Genomic DNA, 20,352 nt, shown 5'->3' with positions numbered 1-20,352 from the left:
ATACCGATCAGATATTGCTTGATTAGCCTAATTTATGCATTTTCTATCAGTTAACAGTGCACATAATGCATAACTTATCAGTTTCAGAAAAAACTTGGACTCTAAAATACAATAACTGCATATTAAGGTGACTGAATTTAGTCAAAAATTAAGAAACTGAAACTACCAATATGAGAAAATTCATTTCATTCACTTAATTTCAGCATTAGAGTTATTTTCTGTATACAATACTATTTCGATTGCTCATAAATTTGAGAGAATTCATTTCTTTCAATTTGATTTTTCTACAGTTCAATGTAATTAAGTTTAATACGTTGCATTCAACAAGAGTTAACTCCTATATAAAAAATGTTTTCCAACCAAAACATTATAGAATTATGCGTCTCCGGCCAAGAGAACTCCGGCGGCGGCACTCAGCCACTAGGGAGTGGTTCTTCAAGATAATACTTCCAAGTACCATCGAAAACAAGAATCTGGTACAAACACATTATCTTCTGAATTTATACGCATAAAATAAAAAATCTCCGTAAATATACAATCTTGAATATCTTAGTTATCCCTTCTTGAAAAGTAAGATATTCAATTTGTATACTCTATGCTCATGTTTTCGATCTTTTAACTTAAGTACTTGTTGCAGAAGCTTCCATTGAAGTTTGCGAGGAAATGTGGGGATGAACTTCTTGATGTGGTTAAGCTTTTGTTACCGAATGGTCGAGTTTGGAATGTGAAAAGTAACTAGAGGAGAAATGAAGAACGACATTTGGTTCGATGGTAAAGTTTTGCATCAATTTTTTGAATATTATGCTATCTGTTACGGATTCTTGCTAGTATTCAAGTACAAGGGTATGTCGAATTTCAATGTTCGTATATTTAACATGACTACTTGTGAGATTGAATATCCGGATCATGAACTGAGCAATGATCAACAGCCTCCTCGTAATGATGAAGTTGAGAATGAAGATGATGACTGCTTTGAAATTTCGGATTCGATCCATTTGGCAAGTACAAGCAAAAGAGTACTTGAAAAACGAGATTCTACTTTACAAAAACAGAATCTGCAAGAAAATCCGAAAAAGGGCATAAGTAATAAAATTTCAGAGGAAATTATTGAATTGGACAATGAAAATGGTTTGAAGCAAGGTGAATTAAGCAGGAATAGAATTCTTAACAAAGAGAAAATGAAAAATAAATTTGGTATGTGTGTAGGCATTCATATTTTTCTGCTATGAATCTAAATTATATATCCGTCTAAATATTAACTCGTAAATTTGCAGATGGAATTGCCGTTTTGCGTGGAAGTGAAGAAATAGAGACAGAAATCTTTGTTAGCGCAAGACTTTATAGAACTTTATCAACAATGTCATCTGAAATAAGAATGGCAGTTGATGCAGCAACAATGTGCAAGCCAAAAAATCCAACTTTTTTGGTCATCGTTCTGCTACATTATCTTCAAGATGATAAATTGGTATGGCTTAATGTACAAAAACATTTCCTAATGTTTTTTCTTATTGTCGCGACATAATAAAATAATTATAGTTCAACAAATTATATATAATCAACGCGGATAGATATCCAGAAAGTCACGACAGACTTCTATAAGAGTAGTACACAGTGAAAACTAAGTTACTTCAGATACTAAAATTTTACACAGGAAGTAAATAACAATAAATTACATCTATTGCGCGGATTAAAACTATTTCAATGCACTAACCTGCAAATTCTATTGAATTCTGCAGATTGTGCCGGCGGGATTTGCTAGAAGGTATATGAAAAATGTTTGTGAGGCTGTCAAAGTTAAAGATTCTGAAGATAGAGAATGGACTGTTAGAAGCAATTGGCAATGGAGAGGTGGAAGTTTGGGGTTAAATGGAGGATGGGGTAAATTTTTCAAGGACAAGAATCTGAGAGTAGGAGATGTATGTCGATTCGAGCTAATCCAGATGTATAATGTCTTGCTGAAAGTTACCATCTTCCGTGGGTATGAATTCATCTGAACAAGCAAAATGCGATCGTAGGAGTCGAGTAATCAGAAAATATATCTGAACATAGCAACTAGTTTGACACCCTCAGTTACACTTGGGGAAACAGGTGTGTGTGAAGACATGTTATGCACACAAGTTAGTACTACCAACTCATAATTGGTAGTGCTAACAAATAAGGTTTAGACCTAATGACCAAATAAATATTTTTTTTTTTGTATGTTATGAATAACAAAAATTTAAAATTTAAAATTTTGTCTAAATATTAGTGTAATTGTTTCAAATTTTATTGGTGGAGATAAAAAGTGTGTCAACTCTTATGGGAATGTAAGAATTTCTCATGATGATATGATAGAGAGCTGCGGACATAGAGAGTTTGCATAGGTGAAAAATTCAATTTTCTGTATTATCTTTTAATTTAAACTGATTTTAGTTTAAGTATTTTCATAATTGAATTATTAAATTAGATGTTTAAATGAGTCTAAAAATCCATCCATATAAATCTTATCACATCATAGCATACTTTCTATATTTGGAGGTACTTATGCCCAGTGATTAAACAACCGGACTAGACCGGCTGGTTAATCCGAAAAACGGCCAAGTGTCCTATCCAACTAACTTTTAAAAACAAAAAATATAATCCAACCGGAGAATCGGACTGAAGAGGCTATTGAACCGGTGATTGGGCTGCAAACTGTGTCAAAAAAAATTATTATTTATATAATTTGCTTCATTTCCAAGTGGGACCTGATAAATTTTGTTGCGTCTAAAAGAAAATTACTAGTCAGGAAAATGGCACATGTGACAAAGAGAACTGGACTCTTTCATGTCATCCTCAAATAATTACATCAGAACAGAACAAACCTCAAACTTATCTCCAGACCATTCCTCAATCATAAAGAAGAAAGCCATCTAAAACTGATCAATGAACACCACCATGAAATTCTTACTTCACCTACAAGAAATTCCATTATATGCAACTTTTCTTCTTGCTACATTCTCAATCTTTCTAGCCATTAAATATGCTAGAGCCAACAGAAACAAGAAAAACATCAAGAACCCACCAGAGCCAGCAGGCGCATGGCCTATCGTCGGTCACCTTCCTCTTCTCGGCGGCTCGAACCAGTTACTACACAGGACATTTAAGACTATGGCAGATAAGCTTGGACCTATCTTCTTAATCCGCCTAGGGATTCATCAAGCAGTTATTGTAAGCGACAAGGAATTAGCAAGAGAATGTTTCACTGTCAACGACAAGGTTTTTCCTACACGACCAAAATCTTTAGCAGTGAAAATCATGGGCTATAACCATGCTATGCTCGGCTTCGCACCTTATGGAAAGTATTGGCGTGATATGAGGAAGCTAGCCGTGGTTCAACTCCTGTCGAACCGCCGGCTTGAGTTGCTAAAGCATGTAATCGATACAGAAACTAAGTTGTTTATCAAAGATTTGTATCAGGAGTCCGTCAAGAACGGAGGGCAAAGCGCAATTGTTGAAATGAAAGAAAGATTTGAAGAATTGACATTAAATATAATAGTAAAAATGGTTGCTGGGAAAAGATTATTCGGATCAAATGGAATAGAAGACGATGATTCAAGGCGATTTTCGAAGGCATTAAGTGAGTTTTTCAATTTAACTGGGATGATCTTGGTTTCTGATACAGTTCCAATTCTTGGTTGGTTGGATTTGGTGAAAGGTTATGTCGGTAAAATGAAGAAGACAGCAATGGAGTTGGATAGTGTGTTAGGAAGATGGGTTAAACAACATAGAGAAAAGATGATTGAAGAGCATAATATAAAGGAGGAAGATCGAGATTTTATTTATGTTATGCTTTCTGTCTTGGATGATGGCAGCATTTCTGCTGATGAAATTGACACTATCATTAAGGCTACTTGCTTGGTTAGTATATTTAGTTATTTCTTTTTGTTTGTTAGGATAAAAAAGAACAATTATTCATGGGAGATCCAATTGGCCCGTGTGAGCTACACAATTGGGAGTAGTTCATCCCCTTTCATTCATCATAAAACTGATAAACCCGTATCACAATATATAGATGAATGTGGTCGTGTAGAGATTCGAACTCGAGACTGCCACACTTCTCGCATAATGAGAATAGCGGTTAGACCTCTCCCTAATTGACACTATCCTTAATAGCTAGAAAATGTATTTTAGGAGAAATTCTTACGTATTACCGGATTTATAATGCACCACTGTAACATGAATAAACTCCACCAATTTAAGATAGTAGAGTTCTTGTAAGAGGAGTCAATAAAAATCCAATCTCAACAAAAAAATTATTGTTTAGTAGGAAACAGAAGTAAGTTGGTGTAATAACATATCAGTAAGAATCAATCTGAGGAACTGACTTATTTTTGGAGGATTATTTCATCTACCCTGGATTTTTATGAACCCCTCTCGTATAAACTTTACTATCTATAGATAATGGAGTTCAATCGTAAGAGAGCACTATAAATTCAGTCTAGTCAAGAATTTTCCAACTTATGGTGTTAGTGCTGTTTTAAAGAAAAGAAAGCAATACTAATATAGGAAATTTGAAGACATTGTTAGGTTCCTCCTTTTTAGGTAACAAACAAAATAAGGTTGGACTATTTGTTTTAGTGACAAGTGATTAGGAGGCAATAGGTTATGAGCACTCATCTTTTTTAAGACAAATTTTCATGACATACCCTGTCCTAATATACAGTACAGATTATGTTTCAATCAAAATTGTGGCAAGATTGTGGTCATTCAAAAACCTTTGAGAAGGATCTGATCTTATAACTCCTTGTATTATTCACTTAAATGTTATTATAATGTTGATCTGTTCACTAAAGGGTGAAATTGCCCATTTTCTTTTACTAAAATTTCAAATTTCTGAAACTTTGAACCCTGAAATCCAATCAGGACAGATATATGTTCATTATTTAATCTAATATATCATATGTATCGCAGAGTCTAATTCTGGGTGGGTATGATACAAATGCGATCACTCTTACATGGGCAATATCTTTGCTATTGAACAACCGTCATGTGCTAAAAAAGGCTCAACATGAACTTGACATCTATGTAGGAAAGCATCAGCAAGTGGAGAGTGGTTCATGCACGACTAACCTCGTATATTTGCAAGCTGTTGTGAAGGAAACACTCAGACTGTACCCTGCCACGCCACTCTTAGTGCCAAGGGAAGCCATGGAGGATTGCATCATAGCAGGTTATCATATCCCAGCTGGAACTCGTCTTTTCGTTAACCTGTGGAAGATGCACCGTGACCCGACTGTTTGGATCAACTCTCTGGAGTTTCAGCCTGAGAGATTTCTGAATGAGCATATCAACTTGGACATCAAGGGTCAGGATTTCGAATGTATACCTTTTGGTTCTGGTAGAAGAATGTGCCCAGGAGTGTCGTTTGCGCTTCAGGTTCTGCACCTGACATTAGCTCGACTGCTTCAGGGGTTCGAGTTAACTACAGTCGCAGATAATCCAGTTGATATGAGTGAGAGTCCTGGATTGACTTCACCTAAAGCAACACCATTGGAGGTTGTTCTCAGTCCCAGACTACCTTGCGAGCTCTATGAATGTTAAGTTTACAAAGAGTCCACACAGTGGATGCCGACTTCATTACCTGTGGAGCATGGTAAGTTCACAGGTAAAATGCTTTTTACCAATCACAATTACCATCTGCATTGAGAAACCCTTAATGCTTATGCAGACATGAAACAGAAAGTTCAAAGTAGAAGTAAATAGAAAGGTTTATATTCCGTCCGCAATTACATATAGTTGCTTCATATTCTGATAGCAGTAAATCACATACAGCACAAGTTCAGCAGAACTACAAGCTAAGTATAGCCATGAGTTGTTAGCTAGGCCTTATTTGCCACTCCTAAGCACAACAATTTTAATATACAGATGTTGTACATAAATTGAAGCAGCACAGCATCTCTTACTTTGGCTCCGAGACAGATTTAAAGCAATACATCCAATATTGCATCAGAAAATAAATGTTAACACAAATTTAAACATGCCTTTTCTGAATAAAATGCGGTAATCAAGGACGAGGTTGTTTGAAGCCTTCAATGGCTATAGGGACATCTGTACTTTTACTATAAAGTTGCTCATACTCAATCGACTGGATACTCCCCATGGACCTTCCAGCAAATTTTAGGCAAGCACACCCAGTAAACAACAAAATTCCGGATAGGATCCAACTGAATTGCAAATTGGCAAGTGCCCTAGCTCTTAGGTCTGCAGCAAGAGATGTACAAGTGACTGCTCCATGCATGTCATAAGTGTTGGCCTCAGATAATTGCATAACACAACCCTCAGGTATAAACTTAGGAACCCATAGCATAAATCCCATGTTCATAAACCAACATCCTTGAAATACAACAGCAATTGAAAGAACAAGAGCTGCAGGAAAACTGGATGGAAAACCAGTTGCAGCTAAAGCTGATACAAGAGAGATAAACACTATTACCTGCAAGAGCCAATGGTAATGTCCTTCAAGTCCCACATGGTCAGTTGAGTGGAAATGGAGTAGGAATAGCTCTTGACCGAAAACAGAGGCTGCAAGGATTCCACTGAACCCAGAAAGGATATCGGATGAATGAGTTATTTCTGCACAAAGGATGAAGCCAGCAAATATGGCGAGATGGAAAAACATAGTGGCATGTTCAAAATTGTCAAGCTTTAAAGCAAAGTGGAGGAGAGGAAAGTCTAAGAGTTGAAAAAATATTGCAAAGATGGAGAAAGATAGGATGAAGATAAGCTCCAAGTATTTGAGTCTTGACAAAGGGCCGGAAACTGGGTACCAAAACTTCAAACAGAAATTAGTAGAGCCTTTGAGGCAATAGGCTCTGACAGTGTTGATGGTGTGCCATAGTCCCAGGATGATTAGAGCCAAAGCAGGTACAAAATGCCCTATAAATGTCCCCATGGGTGCTTCTCTCGTCAGTATTCATAGAGATAGCCACAACATGCTTTAAATACCTGAAGCTGCTGAAAATGCAGAACATAGTTCCAGCGACAGAATCACATCATGGCAATCTATTCAAAAAAATTAAGTGCATATTGCATGTATTTCCACAAATAAAATTGCACGAAACGACACAGGAAAAAACAATGGGACATCACAAGGGAAAAGCATGATCCACTAATCAATCTGTCACATGCAATTCAGGAGCACAAATAATGCTAAGCTTGATTTCTATGTTGCCAAGTCAGCCAAACTGAATTATCCAACATTTTAACATGTTAAAGTCAACATAATCAATGAACATAATTTCATTCCTCTATTAATTACTATGCTTATGATTCCATTGAATCCAACAGCTCAGTCTTTGTATAAAGCAGAAAAGCATGAGTACACGACTCTTCAAGGTTGTTAAGGCTACATGAATAACCAATCTGCATGTAGTGGAGAGAGTGGTCTGTCTCCACCCTCCAATATTAAAATTCTAGCAAATTAAATGTTTCCACTTGTTGAATAAAAGTGACATCTCAAAGTGATGACAACGCATTGCAGTGTTAGATGGAAATAAAGTTGACAAAGATTCTAGGTATATTACCTTACTACTGTAGCAGTATATAAAAGATGTACATGTCATAAGTCCAACTCCACTTCAAAAAAGGTAAAAAATTCACAGCGCCAGTAAAAGGAGACTTGATGAAGGGCCTGCCAGAATCACAGCAATAAATAAAAAAACTTCATGGATATACAAAAGTATCCAAGAACTTGGACATTTGAATTTATTATGCTTTGAGGCGTTGCCTCTTTCTTTCTTTTTCTCCTTTTCTTGCCTGGACGTTTGTCAAAATTATTTTATATAAGAAAAAAGAAGACGCCACAGTGAGCACAGTAAAACAATAAATTGATCTCAGTAAATTCATGAAAGTAATTATCATATCAAACTGTGTCAGGAAAAAAAAAACTGGCTTTTTAAACTTCATCTTTTCATCGCAAATGTCCCTTTGATGCATCATCTAACTTACGAACTGAAGTACTGAACCCCTCTTGAGCTGAAACAAGAACTTAAGCACAAACAAACAAAGCAGTGACTGGCCACCTGATTTCAAAGTAATCTCCCACCTAGATGTTCCTTATTTGATCAGTTTAAATGCAAAAAATGAGATATGATACATCCAGCAGAAAGCGATCTTCTATGACCACTTGGTTATCCTAAGCAAATCATATGTACTGGTTCATATATGAGCTTTTATTATCAAGTACTTGAAAAAATAAGTAGAAATTATCATGATTGCTTCGATGAATAATCTCATACTTTGCATAGTTTAGTTGAGTAAGAGTTTTAAACTGACAAAACGGACTCAAGTAGAAAGCCAGGATGTCTAGAGCTATCTTAGTATGACTAAAGCAATAGAAGGGAAGATAAGATGAAAAGCAATTAATACTTGATATCTAAATTTGCAAACCTCTGTTTGTTTCCCTTATTAAATGGGTTAATTACAAATGTTGCAATTTCAGATTATGTTTTGTTTAAATCGTGCTTTTTATATATCAGGATGCAAGGAGTGTTATTTACAAGTTGTAAAGGTAGTTCAGTACAGTGTATATGTACAAAGAAAGGAAGAAAGTAAAACTAGCATTTAAAGGAATACTTTAATAATCTTACAGTAAAATAATCCCGAACAGTTCTTCGTATGAACCCCATCCAGCTACTTAATCTATTGTTGCAAGTTTTTAAGGCATGCAGCATACTGAGCTAAGCCTATAAAAAATTGTAAACAAAGTCATGGAGAAGATTTAATTGCTGCAATCAGATAAATTGATTATGAAGCAATAGTTCCTGAAGATTCGTCAACTTTTCCTATACCCTCAATCAATGAGAGGTAGGTACTGTCATCAGGAGTAATGCCATTGCTAACCATCTCTTTGAGGAGCTGTTCAGCAAGATCTCCTTCCTGTTTTTTGCATAAACCTTGTATGAGGGCATTATAAGTGAGAAGTGTGGGATTGAATCCTATACTCAACATCTCGTCTCTAACTTTGAAGGCATCTACTATATCTCCTCTCTTACTGTAACCACTAATCAGAGTATTGTAACTAATGTGGTCAGGTTTAATTCCTCTGTTCTTCATCTCTTCAAGAAGCTGACGAGCTTCTTCTACTTTTCCCTCCCTACAACGACCTTGCATTAGGGTATTGTAAGTCACTTCGTCAGGAACGACATTCCTTTCATCCATCACCTTCAGCAATGCAAATGCACAGTCCAAATCCCCATTAGCACAATGACCATCAATCAAGGCATTGAACATTATAAGATCTGGTAACATGCCTTTACAGAGTATCGTTTTAAACAGGTCATCAGCCTCTTTCATTCTCTTCTGTTTACTTAGTACATAAACCAGTGATGTATAAGTAACCAATGTAGGCTGAATACCCTTACTTATCATTTCATCATGGAGGCTAAATGCTTTCTTTGCATTTCCACATCTGCAATATCCATTAATCATAATATTGTAGGTTATAGAATCAGGAACTATCCCGTTATCTAGCATGTCTTTTATCATAACATCAGCTTCATTCATCTTCGCTTCCAAAAATAAAGCATGAATCAACAAATTATAAGTAGAAACAGTAGGCAATATACCTCTGCTAACCATCTCATCCCTATAGCCAAAAGCCTTCTCCAAATTCCCTTTATTGCAATACCCATCAATCAAAATGTTATAAGTCACAGCAGTTGGTAGCAACCCAATTTCTTTCACTTTCTCAAGCGTCCCAGACGCCTCCTCCAGTCTTCCTTCCTTACACATCCCACTAATAATCGAACCATAAGTGTATGAATCCGGCTCAACACCTTTATGTGTCATTACATCCAGAATCAATCGAGCACCTTCAACCCTTCCTGTCGAACAATATCCATGAATCAAAGTATTATACGTAACAACAGTAGGCTTAACCCCTAAACTCTCCATAGTCCCAATAAACTCCTTCGCCTTTTTCAACTTCCCTTCCTTACACAAAACATTAATCATGATATTAAACGTATACACACTTGACTTAATCCTCAACCTAAACATCTCTGCATACAGAACCCAAGCACTCTCCGTCCGGTTCAACTTCAAGAACAAACTCAACATACTATTACATGTCTCAGTCTTGGGAACAAAACCCTTCTCCTTCATCATGTTTAAACACACAAATGCATCATCACCTCTCTTCAACTCACAACAAGCCTTTATCAACATATCAAAAACAATACTACTCTTACTACCCAACTGACCCCAGGCAATAACCAACTCATCAAAAACATCCTTAACACTGAGACCACCACTTACAATAGCTTGTTTTACAAGGCATACTGCAGGTTTCGGATTTGACAAGCGCGAAACTACAGCAACAGCGAGGCATTTAGTTTTAACATCGAGACGATCAAACCCAATGTGGGTTATAAATTGAAATGCTAAATCAGGTGTCTTTACTAGACTTAACAGAGTGGGTGAAATAAGTGAAGGTGTTAAATTGGGTGCAAGGTGTTTGATAAAATGCCACTGAGAAGATTGGATAGAGTTGAGGAGAGATTGGAGAGTGGGTATTGGCGGTGAGCCTGTGTTGGTGTTTGGGTATTGGTTTTCAGTGTCGTCGGGGTCAGTGGTTGGGTTTATTACAGTTGAAGAAAAATGTGCAGAGAATTGGCTTGGGGTTTTGAAGACGAGAATTGAAGATTTAAGGTTATTGAGGGTAATTAATTGAGGGTTCGGGAGTTTGCGATGTTTCATGTTAAATGGTAGTAAGAAAAAACTGAGTTTTTGTTGGAGAAGAAGAGAGAAAGTGGCTCGGAGAGTGTAGAGAGCAGAGCGACCGGAAAGCTGTAACAAAGCCGACGTTAATAACTCAATCAACAAAGGTTCGTTTGCCCCCTCAACTTAGACATAAAATATCAATTAAGAACAAGTTCATGATTTTGTACGAAAACATGCACAATTTGGCTAATTTAGCTCATTTTAGTCGGTTCCGTCGAAACCGAACTGACAACCTTAATCAAAATAACTACTCGATGGAATAGTCAAAACCGGTCAGATCGGGTAATTGAACAAACCATATAAAAAGGGAAAAAAATTCAAAATAGAACCAACTACAGTCGACCCTCTAATAGTTAATATTCTATAAATTAATAATTCTAATAATTAATAAAAAAATTGAGAGAACCAATTTCGCTCCACGTCGGATAATTAATAATTCTATTATTTAATAATTAATAAAATTTAAAATATATTCTACATGAATATTAATTATTAGAGAGATTTTTAAAAAAAATATATAACAATTGATGATTTATTTGAGGCAATACTAATCTTAATTCATAAAGTGGAAGTTAAAATTCCATCAAATTATGACTTACTTATTCTTTTGAGAAATTTTAATAGAAGTTATTAGATAAACAAATTAAAGTAAATAAAGTATCTCTAGTATACAAAATATTAAAAATTATTTTACTTTATGAATACAACTTCTTAATTATTATATTTTAGTTTGATATCAATTGATATTTCTTAAATTGAATATAAAATTATTTCTTTTAAATTGAGTGATTGTAAAGTGTATTTAGTTAGTTTATTTATAATATAATATTAATATTAGGTCTATTAATGTATATGCTTTAAAATATCTTTTATAAATTTTGTTATATAAACTCAATAAATTAATAATTCTAATAATTAATAAATTTTTGATCCACCATGTGTATTAATTATCAGAGGGTCGACTATATATAAATCAGGTAATTTGGTCGCATCAATTAAAACCGACTATAATATGAGAAAAAATTAAAAATTAATTTTTTTGCTAATTCAGTCGGTTCGGTTAATTTGGATAATTTAAATTTTAAACTGAACCAAAAACAGAAATCAAATCAAAATTGAACTGACCATACATAAACTTATAATCAAACCAGAAAGTCATCGTTTAGATTGGTAAATTCGATCGGCCAGTTTTTTTGCTCAACCATATATTTTACTGCCTTAGCCGAGGTGTCACAAGATAATTAGAGCCATTGGAGCTGAGGTGGTAACAAATTATTAGATCATTCGCGGTTTTTTTTATCAAAGACGTCTACTTTTAAGGTGTTTTTATTCAAAACCATAAATTTGGTCTCATTTGATCTTTCATTCCAAGTTTAAGGGGTAAAGTGAATTTTGTTGATATAGAAAATTTAGGGGAAAAAATACAAAATTGAAGACGTAAGGGGCAAGCCTATAAATATAAAAACTCGAAGCCCTACATTCTAAAACCAAACAAATAAATACATTCTTCAAAAGACAGAGCCAAAAAATAGAAAAACTCACGCAGCCGGAAATCTAAGCAGCACAGACCAGAATCCGATTTTTCGTCAAAGCAAAAAACGATGTCGTACGACGACGTAGAGATTGAAGATATGCAATGGAGTGAAGAGTTAAACTCATACACATACCCTTGCCCTTGCGGCGATCTATTCCAAATCACCAAAGAAGATCTCCGACTCGGCGAGGAAATCGCCCGGTGCCCTAGCTGCTCTCTGTACATCACCGTTATTTACAACATGGAAGATTTCCAAGAGGATCAATCCAAAAACAAGCCCAAAAAAATTGAGCCTGTTAAGCAGCAGCAGCCTCTTGCCGTCGCTTAAACGTGAAGTGAAGTTCTAGGGTTTTTAATATTTTTAATTTGTTGTGCTTTTTTAATGATTGATGTGATAGTAATTTAGAGATTATTATTTTGAGGATTTTGTTAGGGTAGAATAGGATTAGTCGTTGAGGCTATGTATGAATGTTTTTAGATTTTTAATTATTCTGGTTACACTGTTTTTGACTAAATTTAATTATTGGAATGAACAAGTTTAATTTTTGAATCACAGTGTTGTATTTGATTGGTGTTGCAATTGCAGTATTTATCTGGTTTAATTGAAAAACTTCAGTTTCCACTTATGATATGAAATAATTATAAGAATCAGAGGCTTATGTGATTGATGTCGATTTTGGTTGCGTGCACCACGATCGCATTGTATACAACGCGAGGATCTCTGCTATTAGTTTATATGAACATCCATTGCATATTAGCAAGGTTTCCGACACTCTCAGGAGCGATGGAAGGTAATCGGTTTGATCTATTCATAGTTAAATCTATATATTGTTTGTTCATTTATGATTTTAGATATTTTAATCTAGAAATTGGTAGGGTTAATTATGGTCATTGATCAAGCCAGATTCTATCTAGTAAAGTTCAGTCGTGCTATTGAGTAGATCAAGATAATCGGGTGCTCTTTTTTTAATTCAATCTGAGCATGTTTAATGGTTCAAAAGATGATTGCAGCACTGGTTAAATCAAAAAAGAAAAATGAAGGGGTTCTGAATTTTGATCACTTTCTGCTTTTGATCTCGTTTTAGTCGATTCCCAATAGAATCTATGCTTTTGTAATTGCTTGTGTCCTGATGTATTGGTAATAGTTGTTGGGATAGTTACAGTAACAGATGGTGCATAATTGATTCTTGAAGAACATATTTAAGTAAGCAGTGCTATTGTCTCGCTTTTAAGATTGGCTTTAGAGATCACTATAATGTTATGTTTGCAGGTATTAAACCTTGTGGATTTATTTTCTTACAAAAGAATTGACACACATGAAAGCAGTGTTTTAAAAACTAAACCCGGATGGTCATTGGTTAGTAGCTATAGAGATTGGATTTGGTTTGTTATTAAATCAGAGTTATGAGCAAAATCGAGAAGCAAAGTGAGGTAGCATTGAACAGATGTCACTCTCTTTTTCTAATAATTTTTTCCACTGTGGCTTTTAGACTCAAGGAATAAGACCAGGAGTGGTACCATATCGGGAGGGCACACTTTCTGCATTGAGGAGAATAGCTCACGAGGAAGGTATTTGTGGCTTATACAGGTATTCTATAATGTGGCTACTTGTAGTGGACTATTTGAGTGGTGGTTATAATTGCAGAAATAAAACATAATAATTTTCTTAAGCTTTGTTTGATAAACAGTGGTCTTGTGCCTGCATTGACTGGCATCAGCCATGTTGCCATTCAGTTTGTAACTTGTGAAAACATAAGGTTTATTTGGCTGATAGACGTAAGTGAGCGTGACGTTGCAGTTGATTCTTCTGTGTGGGTTATTTTGAAAAGATGATCCAAATTACCCTCTCCTCAACGTGCTTCCAAGAAAACAAGTATACACATCTTCATCGAATCCGGATACAAATATTGACGTTGATAACAGTGAGGTTGGAATTCGTTCGATTGGTAAAAAAAGGGCAAAGTCAGCAAAGGTCGTAAATGCAAGCGATAAAAGATAAGATAAGGTGACGAGCAAATAAGACGATGAAGTTAAACAAGAAAAGTGGAAGAAATACACTAAATTCAACAAGATAAGATAACTGCCAAACAAGAGTTAGCAAGAGTTCATTATCATCACATACTAACCATGGATACAAACAACATGAATCAGGATCAACTTGAAAATCACAATATAATCGTGGAAGTTATTAAAGTTAAATATAAAATCATAGTTATATATATTTTAATTTTATGTAATTTTAGTGTTTTGTAATTTAAATTTTATGTAATTTAAATTTATATAATTTCATGTTTTTATAAATTTTAGGTAATTTAATTTTTATGTAATTTTAACTTTATGTAATTTTAATTTTTTGCAGTTTTAATTTTATATAACTTTAATTTAATATAATTCTAAATGGTTAAATATTTATAATTAATTTATTTAAGTTAATTTTTTAAAAGTTATGAAATTTGAAGTAATTTTTTTTAATTAAGTTTTTTATCTTTCCTGTTGGAAAAGTAGATGTTTTAAAAGTAGAAATATATATATATACACAAAAACACATACACAAAAGAAATGTTTCTTATAATCATCTACCACACTATATTTAACCTATCATATTATTGAATTCACAAGTCAGAGATTACAAAATGATCCTTAAGATCTAGAGCAAATAACAAAGCTTGTGAAAAACGAAATGATGGATAATAGTGATGAAAAAATGTAACACCCCATAATTTTAAGTAAATAAGATAGGCCACGAGGTCAAATTTGAGTAATCAAAATATTAAAATAATATTTTGAGAGTTCGAATATTAAGAAATATTTGAAAAGACTAAGTTAATTGGTCTAAAAATAATAGTTAAATTTGACTATTTAAAGTTATTAATTTAAATCACGGGAAGTGATTTAATGATCCGAGAGTACGTAAATTAAATTTAAGCGTAAATCTAATTTATGAGTGTCCCTAGAGGTTCATTATAATTATAGATGTTTAAAATTTAAATTGATAATTTCAAATTTTAATAAATAGGATTTATCGGGATTAGATAAGAGCTTATAAATTAATATAAAATAATTTATAAGTCCCGAAAGAATAATATTGGTGTCAATATTCGTGAAATAATTTTAAGAAGCTATCGTCAAATTTTTATAAAATTTGGACATAGTTTTAATTCAAGCGAAACTTATTCAACCCAATAAATCTTCTGAGACTTATTAAAAATAAAATATAAGTCGGATGCGAATAAAAGTTATATTTTTATTCGTTTTATATTTTATTGGATTTTTGAGTAAAATTTCGCGAAATTTAGAATTAGTCTCCCTTTGAACTACAGACGACCAATTAAGAAGTTAGATTACAGTGCATGATTAAATTAGTACTAAATGGTACTTTAATCAAATCTGTTTATATTCATTCATTTGCATGAAATGAACACAGCAACTCATTTCTTTGCTTTCAAATAAATAAGTGAGCTGCTTATTCTCTCACGGAGAACAAAAGCTAGGATTTAAGGATTTTTGATCCGTTTCTCGATTCCGACTCCAATTTCTTTGATAATCAACACGTATTTGAGGTCATAACCGTTGATTTATATTCGGTCATTAATAAATTGGTTATGTTTGTGTTTAAAACGGTTATCATATCGAATCGATCGAATTCGAATCGATTTCACGTTCCGCTTGCGGATTAGGATTGAATTGGATATGGTTGTGTTGTTCGGAGCGTTTTTAAGCGTTCGAGCACGTCAAAATTCCCGGAACCGGACTGAGTATGGACTGCACATACGTGCAGTAAGGGAGCTGCACGAACATGCAGCAATCTGCCGTGGTTTGCACAGCAAGTCAGCTATAAAGGGGGGACAATTTTATTCGGGGCCTTTTGCCCTATTAGTTCAACGTATTTTTGTTGGTTCAAAAACGTTTTAAACGGAGCTTTAAAGTTTGAGTTTAATGGACCATTAAATATAAAATAGGACGTTTAAAAGGTTGAAAAGAACCTAGACGTTTGAGGATAGTCAATTTATTAAAATGATGTGATGTTTTAATAAAAATATATGTTAATCAAAGTGATTAATGTTAAATGACTATAAGTCCATACCAAGAGTGGTATTTAAATTGAACGAGATGTTCAATGTCAAGATTGTTATGTGTTTGTTTATATAATCGTCTATAAACAGTAGTTGTTTAAATCTATCGTTTATACGATACGACAAAAGTTAGGAATTCGATGTCTGATATGATTTTGACATTTGAATTTTAACTAGATAGATGAGTGTCGATCTTCCAAATTAAGACACGAGAATATTTGACTAGTGGGCTATGAGGAGCATACATTTTGGAAGATATTGGTTTTTTGAGTTTATTTTATATTTTTTACTTTTAAATATTTATGTTTAAACTGTTTTAAATAATGAATCGCACTAGTATAACAAAACAAAGAAAGATCCATTGGAACGAACTTCCTATTGGTTGTCAATAGGACCGTGTGATCACCAATAGTGTTTTAGATACAAGACTGTGTTTGACATAGAGGTCAGTTAAGTCATTGGGCGTTGGAAGTGCTAACAACCCCGACTTAACACAGTTACGGTCACGGGTAACGCTGTGATGGCAGTTTAATGGTGTCGGTCTAGACACCCCGAATTAGACGGTAGTGATTCAGTTCACGGTCTAAGGCCCAAGTTGTGTAGGTTGAGACCCATGCAATAATTTGTCTTTAGGGTTTCATCTAAATCGAGTAATTGACAATATTTTATGCATACAAATGCTTTATATATATGCGATTTGAATATTCAACTGTAAATGTGTAGACTCACTCATAAATATTTATATTTATGACCCCCCCCCCAATATTTCACCTTTCAGATTATTAAGTACGAGGTTGGATTTCCATAGTAATTTCGGAAGTCAACGTCAACCTTACCTCTAGAGCTGCAAGTAGTTGGGTACTGGGAAGTTTGTCTTTCTATTTACAGTAGTTCATCCTATTTTGATAAACTCTGATTTGAACTATTGTATATGTATATGATTTCAAAGATGCGTGTTTTCTAAAATGCCTGTATCGGTTGTATAAGAGATACACTAGTTTTATGTTAAAAGTATTCTAGGATTGTATTGGAAATAGAGCATGTGCGTCAAATGAGATTGATGTTTGCGCTCTGATTTCTTGAAATACAATCAGGGTCTTAAGATCAGTTTTTGTATGTAATTGGCATTATATTCGAACAGGGTAATATGGTATGTGTAATGACAATTGCGCCCTGATGTCTAGAGATGAAATCACAGTTTATGAATACGTTTTCAGTAAAAGTTTTAAAGTGATTATGCAACGAGGTTGCAAACCTTTTTATATTTTAAACGCGAAAAATTTGTAAAGCATTTTAGGTTTGCTATGGGTTTCGGAGCAACCACTCCCATTCCCCAGCGCCAGTCTTGCCTCGAGTTTCGGGTGGAAATCGGGTCGTAACAAGAAATGTTTAAAATGTTGCAAGAATGGGATCAACAACAAGGTGAGGCATCTCACAGTAGTAAGGAGAGTCGATGGTATTTCAATCGAGAACGTGCAACGGGATATGATAGACTCTTCAATGATTATTTTTTCGACAAGCCAGTTTATCGAGTAAATATATTTCGTTGAAGATTTCGAATGTGAAAAGAGTTATTCCTCCGTATAGATGAATCTCTTCAAAATCATTCAGAGTACTTTCAGATGAGGGTTGATGCCACTGGTCAAAGCGGACTTTCTCCGCTTCAAAAATGTAGTGCCTTAATTTGTCAATTAGCTTATGGAGCTCCAGCTGACAGTTATGATGAGTACATAAGGATTGCTGAAACCACTGCAATCAAATGTTTATTCAACTTTTGTCGGTGCATGATGGAGATTTTTTTCATCCAAATATTTATGAAAGCCCAATGCCGAGGATGTTGAACCCTTATTGCACTTGCATTATGAGCGCCACGACTTTCCCGTATGCTTGGGAGTGTTAATTGTATGCACTAGAAAATGAAAAAAATTGTCCAGTTGCATGGAAAAACCAATTTACTTGAGGTGATCAAGGATCTCCAACCATCATGCTAGAGACAGTTGCATAATTAGATCTTTGAATATGGCATGCATTTTTGGTGTTGCAGGATCTAATAATGGCATCAACGTGCTCAATCAATCTTCATTATTTAACGACATTTTGACAGGATATGCTCTAGAGGTTCAGTTTACATTAAACGGAACACAATACTCAAGGAGTATTATATGGCTGATGGAATCTATCCAAAATGAGCAACATTATTAAGAGTTTTTCATTTTCAGAAGATTCGTAAAGGATTAAATTCAAACAAATACAAGAGTTGGCAAGAGAGGACGTTGAGAGAGCTTTCAATATATTATAATCTCGATGGATAATAGTACGAGGTCCTGCCCGTTTTTGGCATAGAAAAATATTAAAAGATATTAATGTGAAGGATGAAGGCGATACATTAAAAAATTGGAATGACGATGAAGTGGAGCCGCCAATACCCGTAAGCCAAGGATCTACCCAAGACTTTGAACATTATCTTGGGAGAAATGCGGAACTATGTATTTGCGAAGTACACCATCGTTTTTTATCAGACTTGATTAAACATATTTGACAACATTTTAGAGAAAATAAAAATTTGTATTTATTTTTTTTAATTCAGTGATTTATCTGAGAATAGATTTATCTATGTAGTAGTTTTATTTCAATATGTTGTTTTTAATAATTTATGTATTTCTTTTTATTAATTGGTTTGTTATTATTAATCATCAATTACTTTATTTATATTGTAATATATTACTATTTTAAAATAAAAAATACATTATTTAATATTTTTAATGTGTTATTTTTTATAATTTATACATATATTTTTTAAATAATTTATAATTTATAATTAAAACATAATTTTAAAAAATTAATTTTGAATGTAATATATTTTTTATAGAGGAAGAAGTATGTAATTTAATGTGGACCTTTTATCCGTTTACTTTTACGATCTAACAATTGTGACAGATCGTCTAATAAAAATGAGTTTAATAAAAATCTGACGTGACATACTAATCAGACTCAAAAACAGTCTGGCGACTGTAAATGCTCTAAAGAAAGTCATAGGAAAATTCTCTTAGAGTGCGTTTGGATACATGGATTTGAATTTCAAATTTGGATTTCAAATTTTACATTTCAAATCCTACATTTCAAATCCATAAATTTCAAATCTATTGTTTGGATAAACAAAAAAAATTGAACTCTCAATATATATAATATTTAACCAATAATTAATTTTCTATTTTCTATTTTTTTAAAATAATATTTTTTAAATAATAATTCAAAAAATGTATTTTTTTACATCGAACCAAATCAATAGAATTAAAATTTTGAAAATAATATTTTTTTTTCAAAAAATCTTGAACCGGTTAATTTTTTTGATTTAGTTTGTATTATAATATAACTAAATTTTTTATGTTCAAAATCGAACCAAATTTTTTTTTTTTATGAAATCAAATTTATCCGAACAATAGATTTGTCGGAAAAAAATTTGTCGATTTTTTTTTCTGTTGAACGGCCATAACGGGTACCTCGGAAGAGGCGGAGTCTAATCCTCTGAAGAAAAAAAATCGGAATTTTTTTTTCAAACAAACTATGTGGATTAAAAAAAATTCGATTTTTTTTTTCCAAAAACAATTTCCGGCCGGACGCCGACAACGGGTACCTCGGAAAACGAGGAGTCTGATCCTCCAGAAAAAAAAATTCAGAAAAAAATTTTCAGAAAAAATATGTGGATTAAAAAAACAGAAAAAAATTGTCGAATTTTTTTTTCGTCGGACGCCGGCAGCGGTTAGCTCGGAAGAGGAGGAACCTAATCCTTCAAAAAAATTCGGGAAAAAATTAACGTCGAAAACAATTTCGGAAAAAATCAAAAAAAATTCCGGGAAAAATATAGGGATTAAAAAATTCGGAAAAAATTTCCGCCAGACGGCGGCTGCGGGTACCTCGAAAGAAGAGGAGTCTAATCCTTCAGAAAAAAATTCCGGAAAAAATTACCGTCAGACAGCTGCGGCGGGTATCTCGGAAAAGGAG

General features: G+C 33.8%; 6 protein-coding genes across 6 annotated transcripts; 4 read left to right on the top strand and 2 right to left on the bottom strand.

Annotated features, from left to right (window-relative positions):
• The first annotated feature begins 377 nt into the window (after window positions 1-377).
• On the top strand, window positions 378-2,363 carry LOC126681986 (uncharacterized). The gene is made up of 7 exons (XM_050377542.1): window positions 378-476; window positions 638-731; window positions 829-1,194; window positions 1,275-1,465; window positions 1,737-1,916; window positions 2,016-2,088; window positions 2,278-2,363. The coding sequence occupies exons 1-7, from the start codon at window positions 378-380 to the stop codon at window positions 2,361-2,363; spliced, it is 1,089 nt and encodes a 362-aa protein (XP_050233499.1).
• A 541-nt stretch (window positions 2,364-2,904) lies between these two features.
• Window positions 2,905-5,752, top strand: LOC126680505 (xanthotoxin 5-hydroxylase CYP82C4-like). The gene is made up of 2 exons (XM_050375633.1): window positions 2,905-3,879; window positions 4,933-5,752. The coding sequence occupies exons 1-2, from the start codon at window positions 2,905-2,907 to the stop codon at window positions 5,560-5,562; spliced, it is 1,605 nt and encodes a 534-aa protein (XP_050231590.1). The 3' UTR covers window positions 5,563-5,752.
• Window positions 4,852-10,873, bottom strand: LOC126680504 (pentatricopeptide repeat-containing protein At2g15630, mitochondrial). Its single transcript, XM_050375632.2, has 4 exons — window positions 8,610-10,873; window positions 7,545-7,651; window positions 5,348-5,602; window positions 4,852-5,284 (listed from the first exon to the last, which is right to left on the bottom strand). Exon 1 carries the CDS (start codon window positions 10,717-10,719, stop codon window positions 8,767-8,769), a length of 1,953 nt encoding a protein of 650 aa, XP_050231589.1. The 5' UTR covers window positions 10,720-10,873; the 3' UTR covers window positions 4,852-5,284; window positions 5,348-5,602; window positions 7,545-7,651; window positions 8,610-8,766.
• LOC126680506 (uncharacterized) lies at window positions 5,712-7,506 on the bottom strand. The gene has a single exon (XM_056106035.1). The coding sequence runs from the start codon at window positions 6,911-6,913 to the stop codon at window positions 6,026-6,028; it is 888 nt and encodes a 295-aa protein (XP_055962010.1). The 5' UTR covers window positions 6,914-7,506; the 3' UTR covers window positions 5,712-6,025.
• Window positions 10,874-12,250: 1,377 nt separating the features above from the next.
• Window positions 12,251-12,830, top strand: LOC126680063 (diphthamide biosynthesis protein 3-like). Its single transcript, XM_050375105.2, has one exon. It carries the CDS (start codon window positions 12,345-12,347, stop codon window positions 12,603-12,605), a length of 261 nt encoding a protein of 86 aa, XP_050231062.1. The 5' UTR covers window positions 12,251-12,344; the 3' UTR covers window positions 12,606-12,830.
• A 105-nt stretch (window positions 12,831-12,935) lies between these two features.
• Window positions 12,936-14,536, top strand: LOC126680062 (nicotinamide adenine dinucleotide transporter 1, chloroplastic-like). Its single transcript, XM_050375101.2, has 3 exons — window positions 12,936-13,634; window positions 13,768-13,865; window positions 13,966-14,536. The coding sequence occupies exons 1-3, from the start codon at window positions 13,533-13,535 to the stop codon at window positions 14,108-14,110; spliced, it is 345 nt and encodes a 114-aa protein (XP_050231058.1). The 5' UTR covers window positions 12,936-13,532; the 3' UTR covers window positions 14,111-14,536.
• Window positions 14,537-20,352: the final 5,816 nt, after the last annotated feature.

Source organism: Mercurialis annua, linkage group LG5 (assembly GCF_937616625.2).
Source record: "Mercurialis annua linkage group LG5, ddMerAnnu1.2, whole genome shotgun sequence".
NCBI lineage: Eukaryota > Viridiplantae > Streptophyta > Magnoliopsida > Malpighiales > Euphorbiaceae > Mercurialis > Mercurialis annua.
Note: the sequence above shows the minus strand (reverse complement) of the source record. Positions and strands in the feature narration are given on the sequence as shown.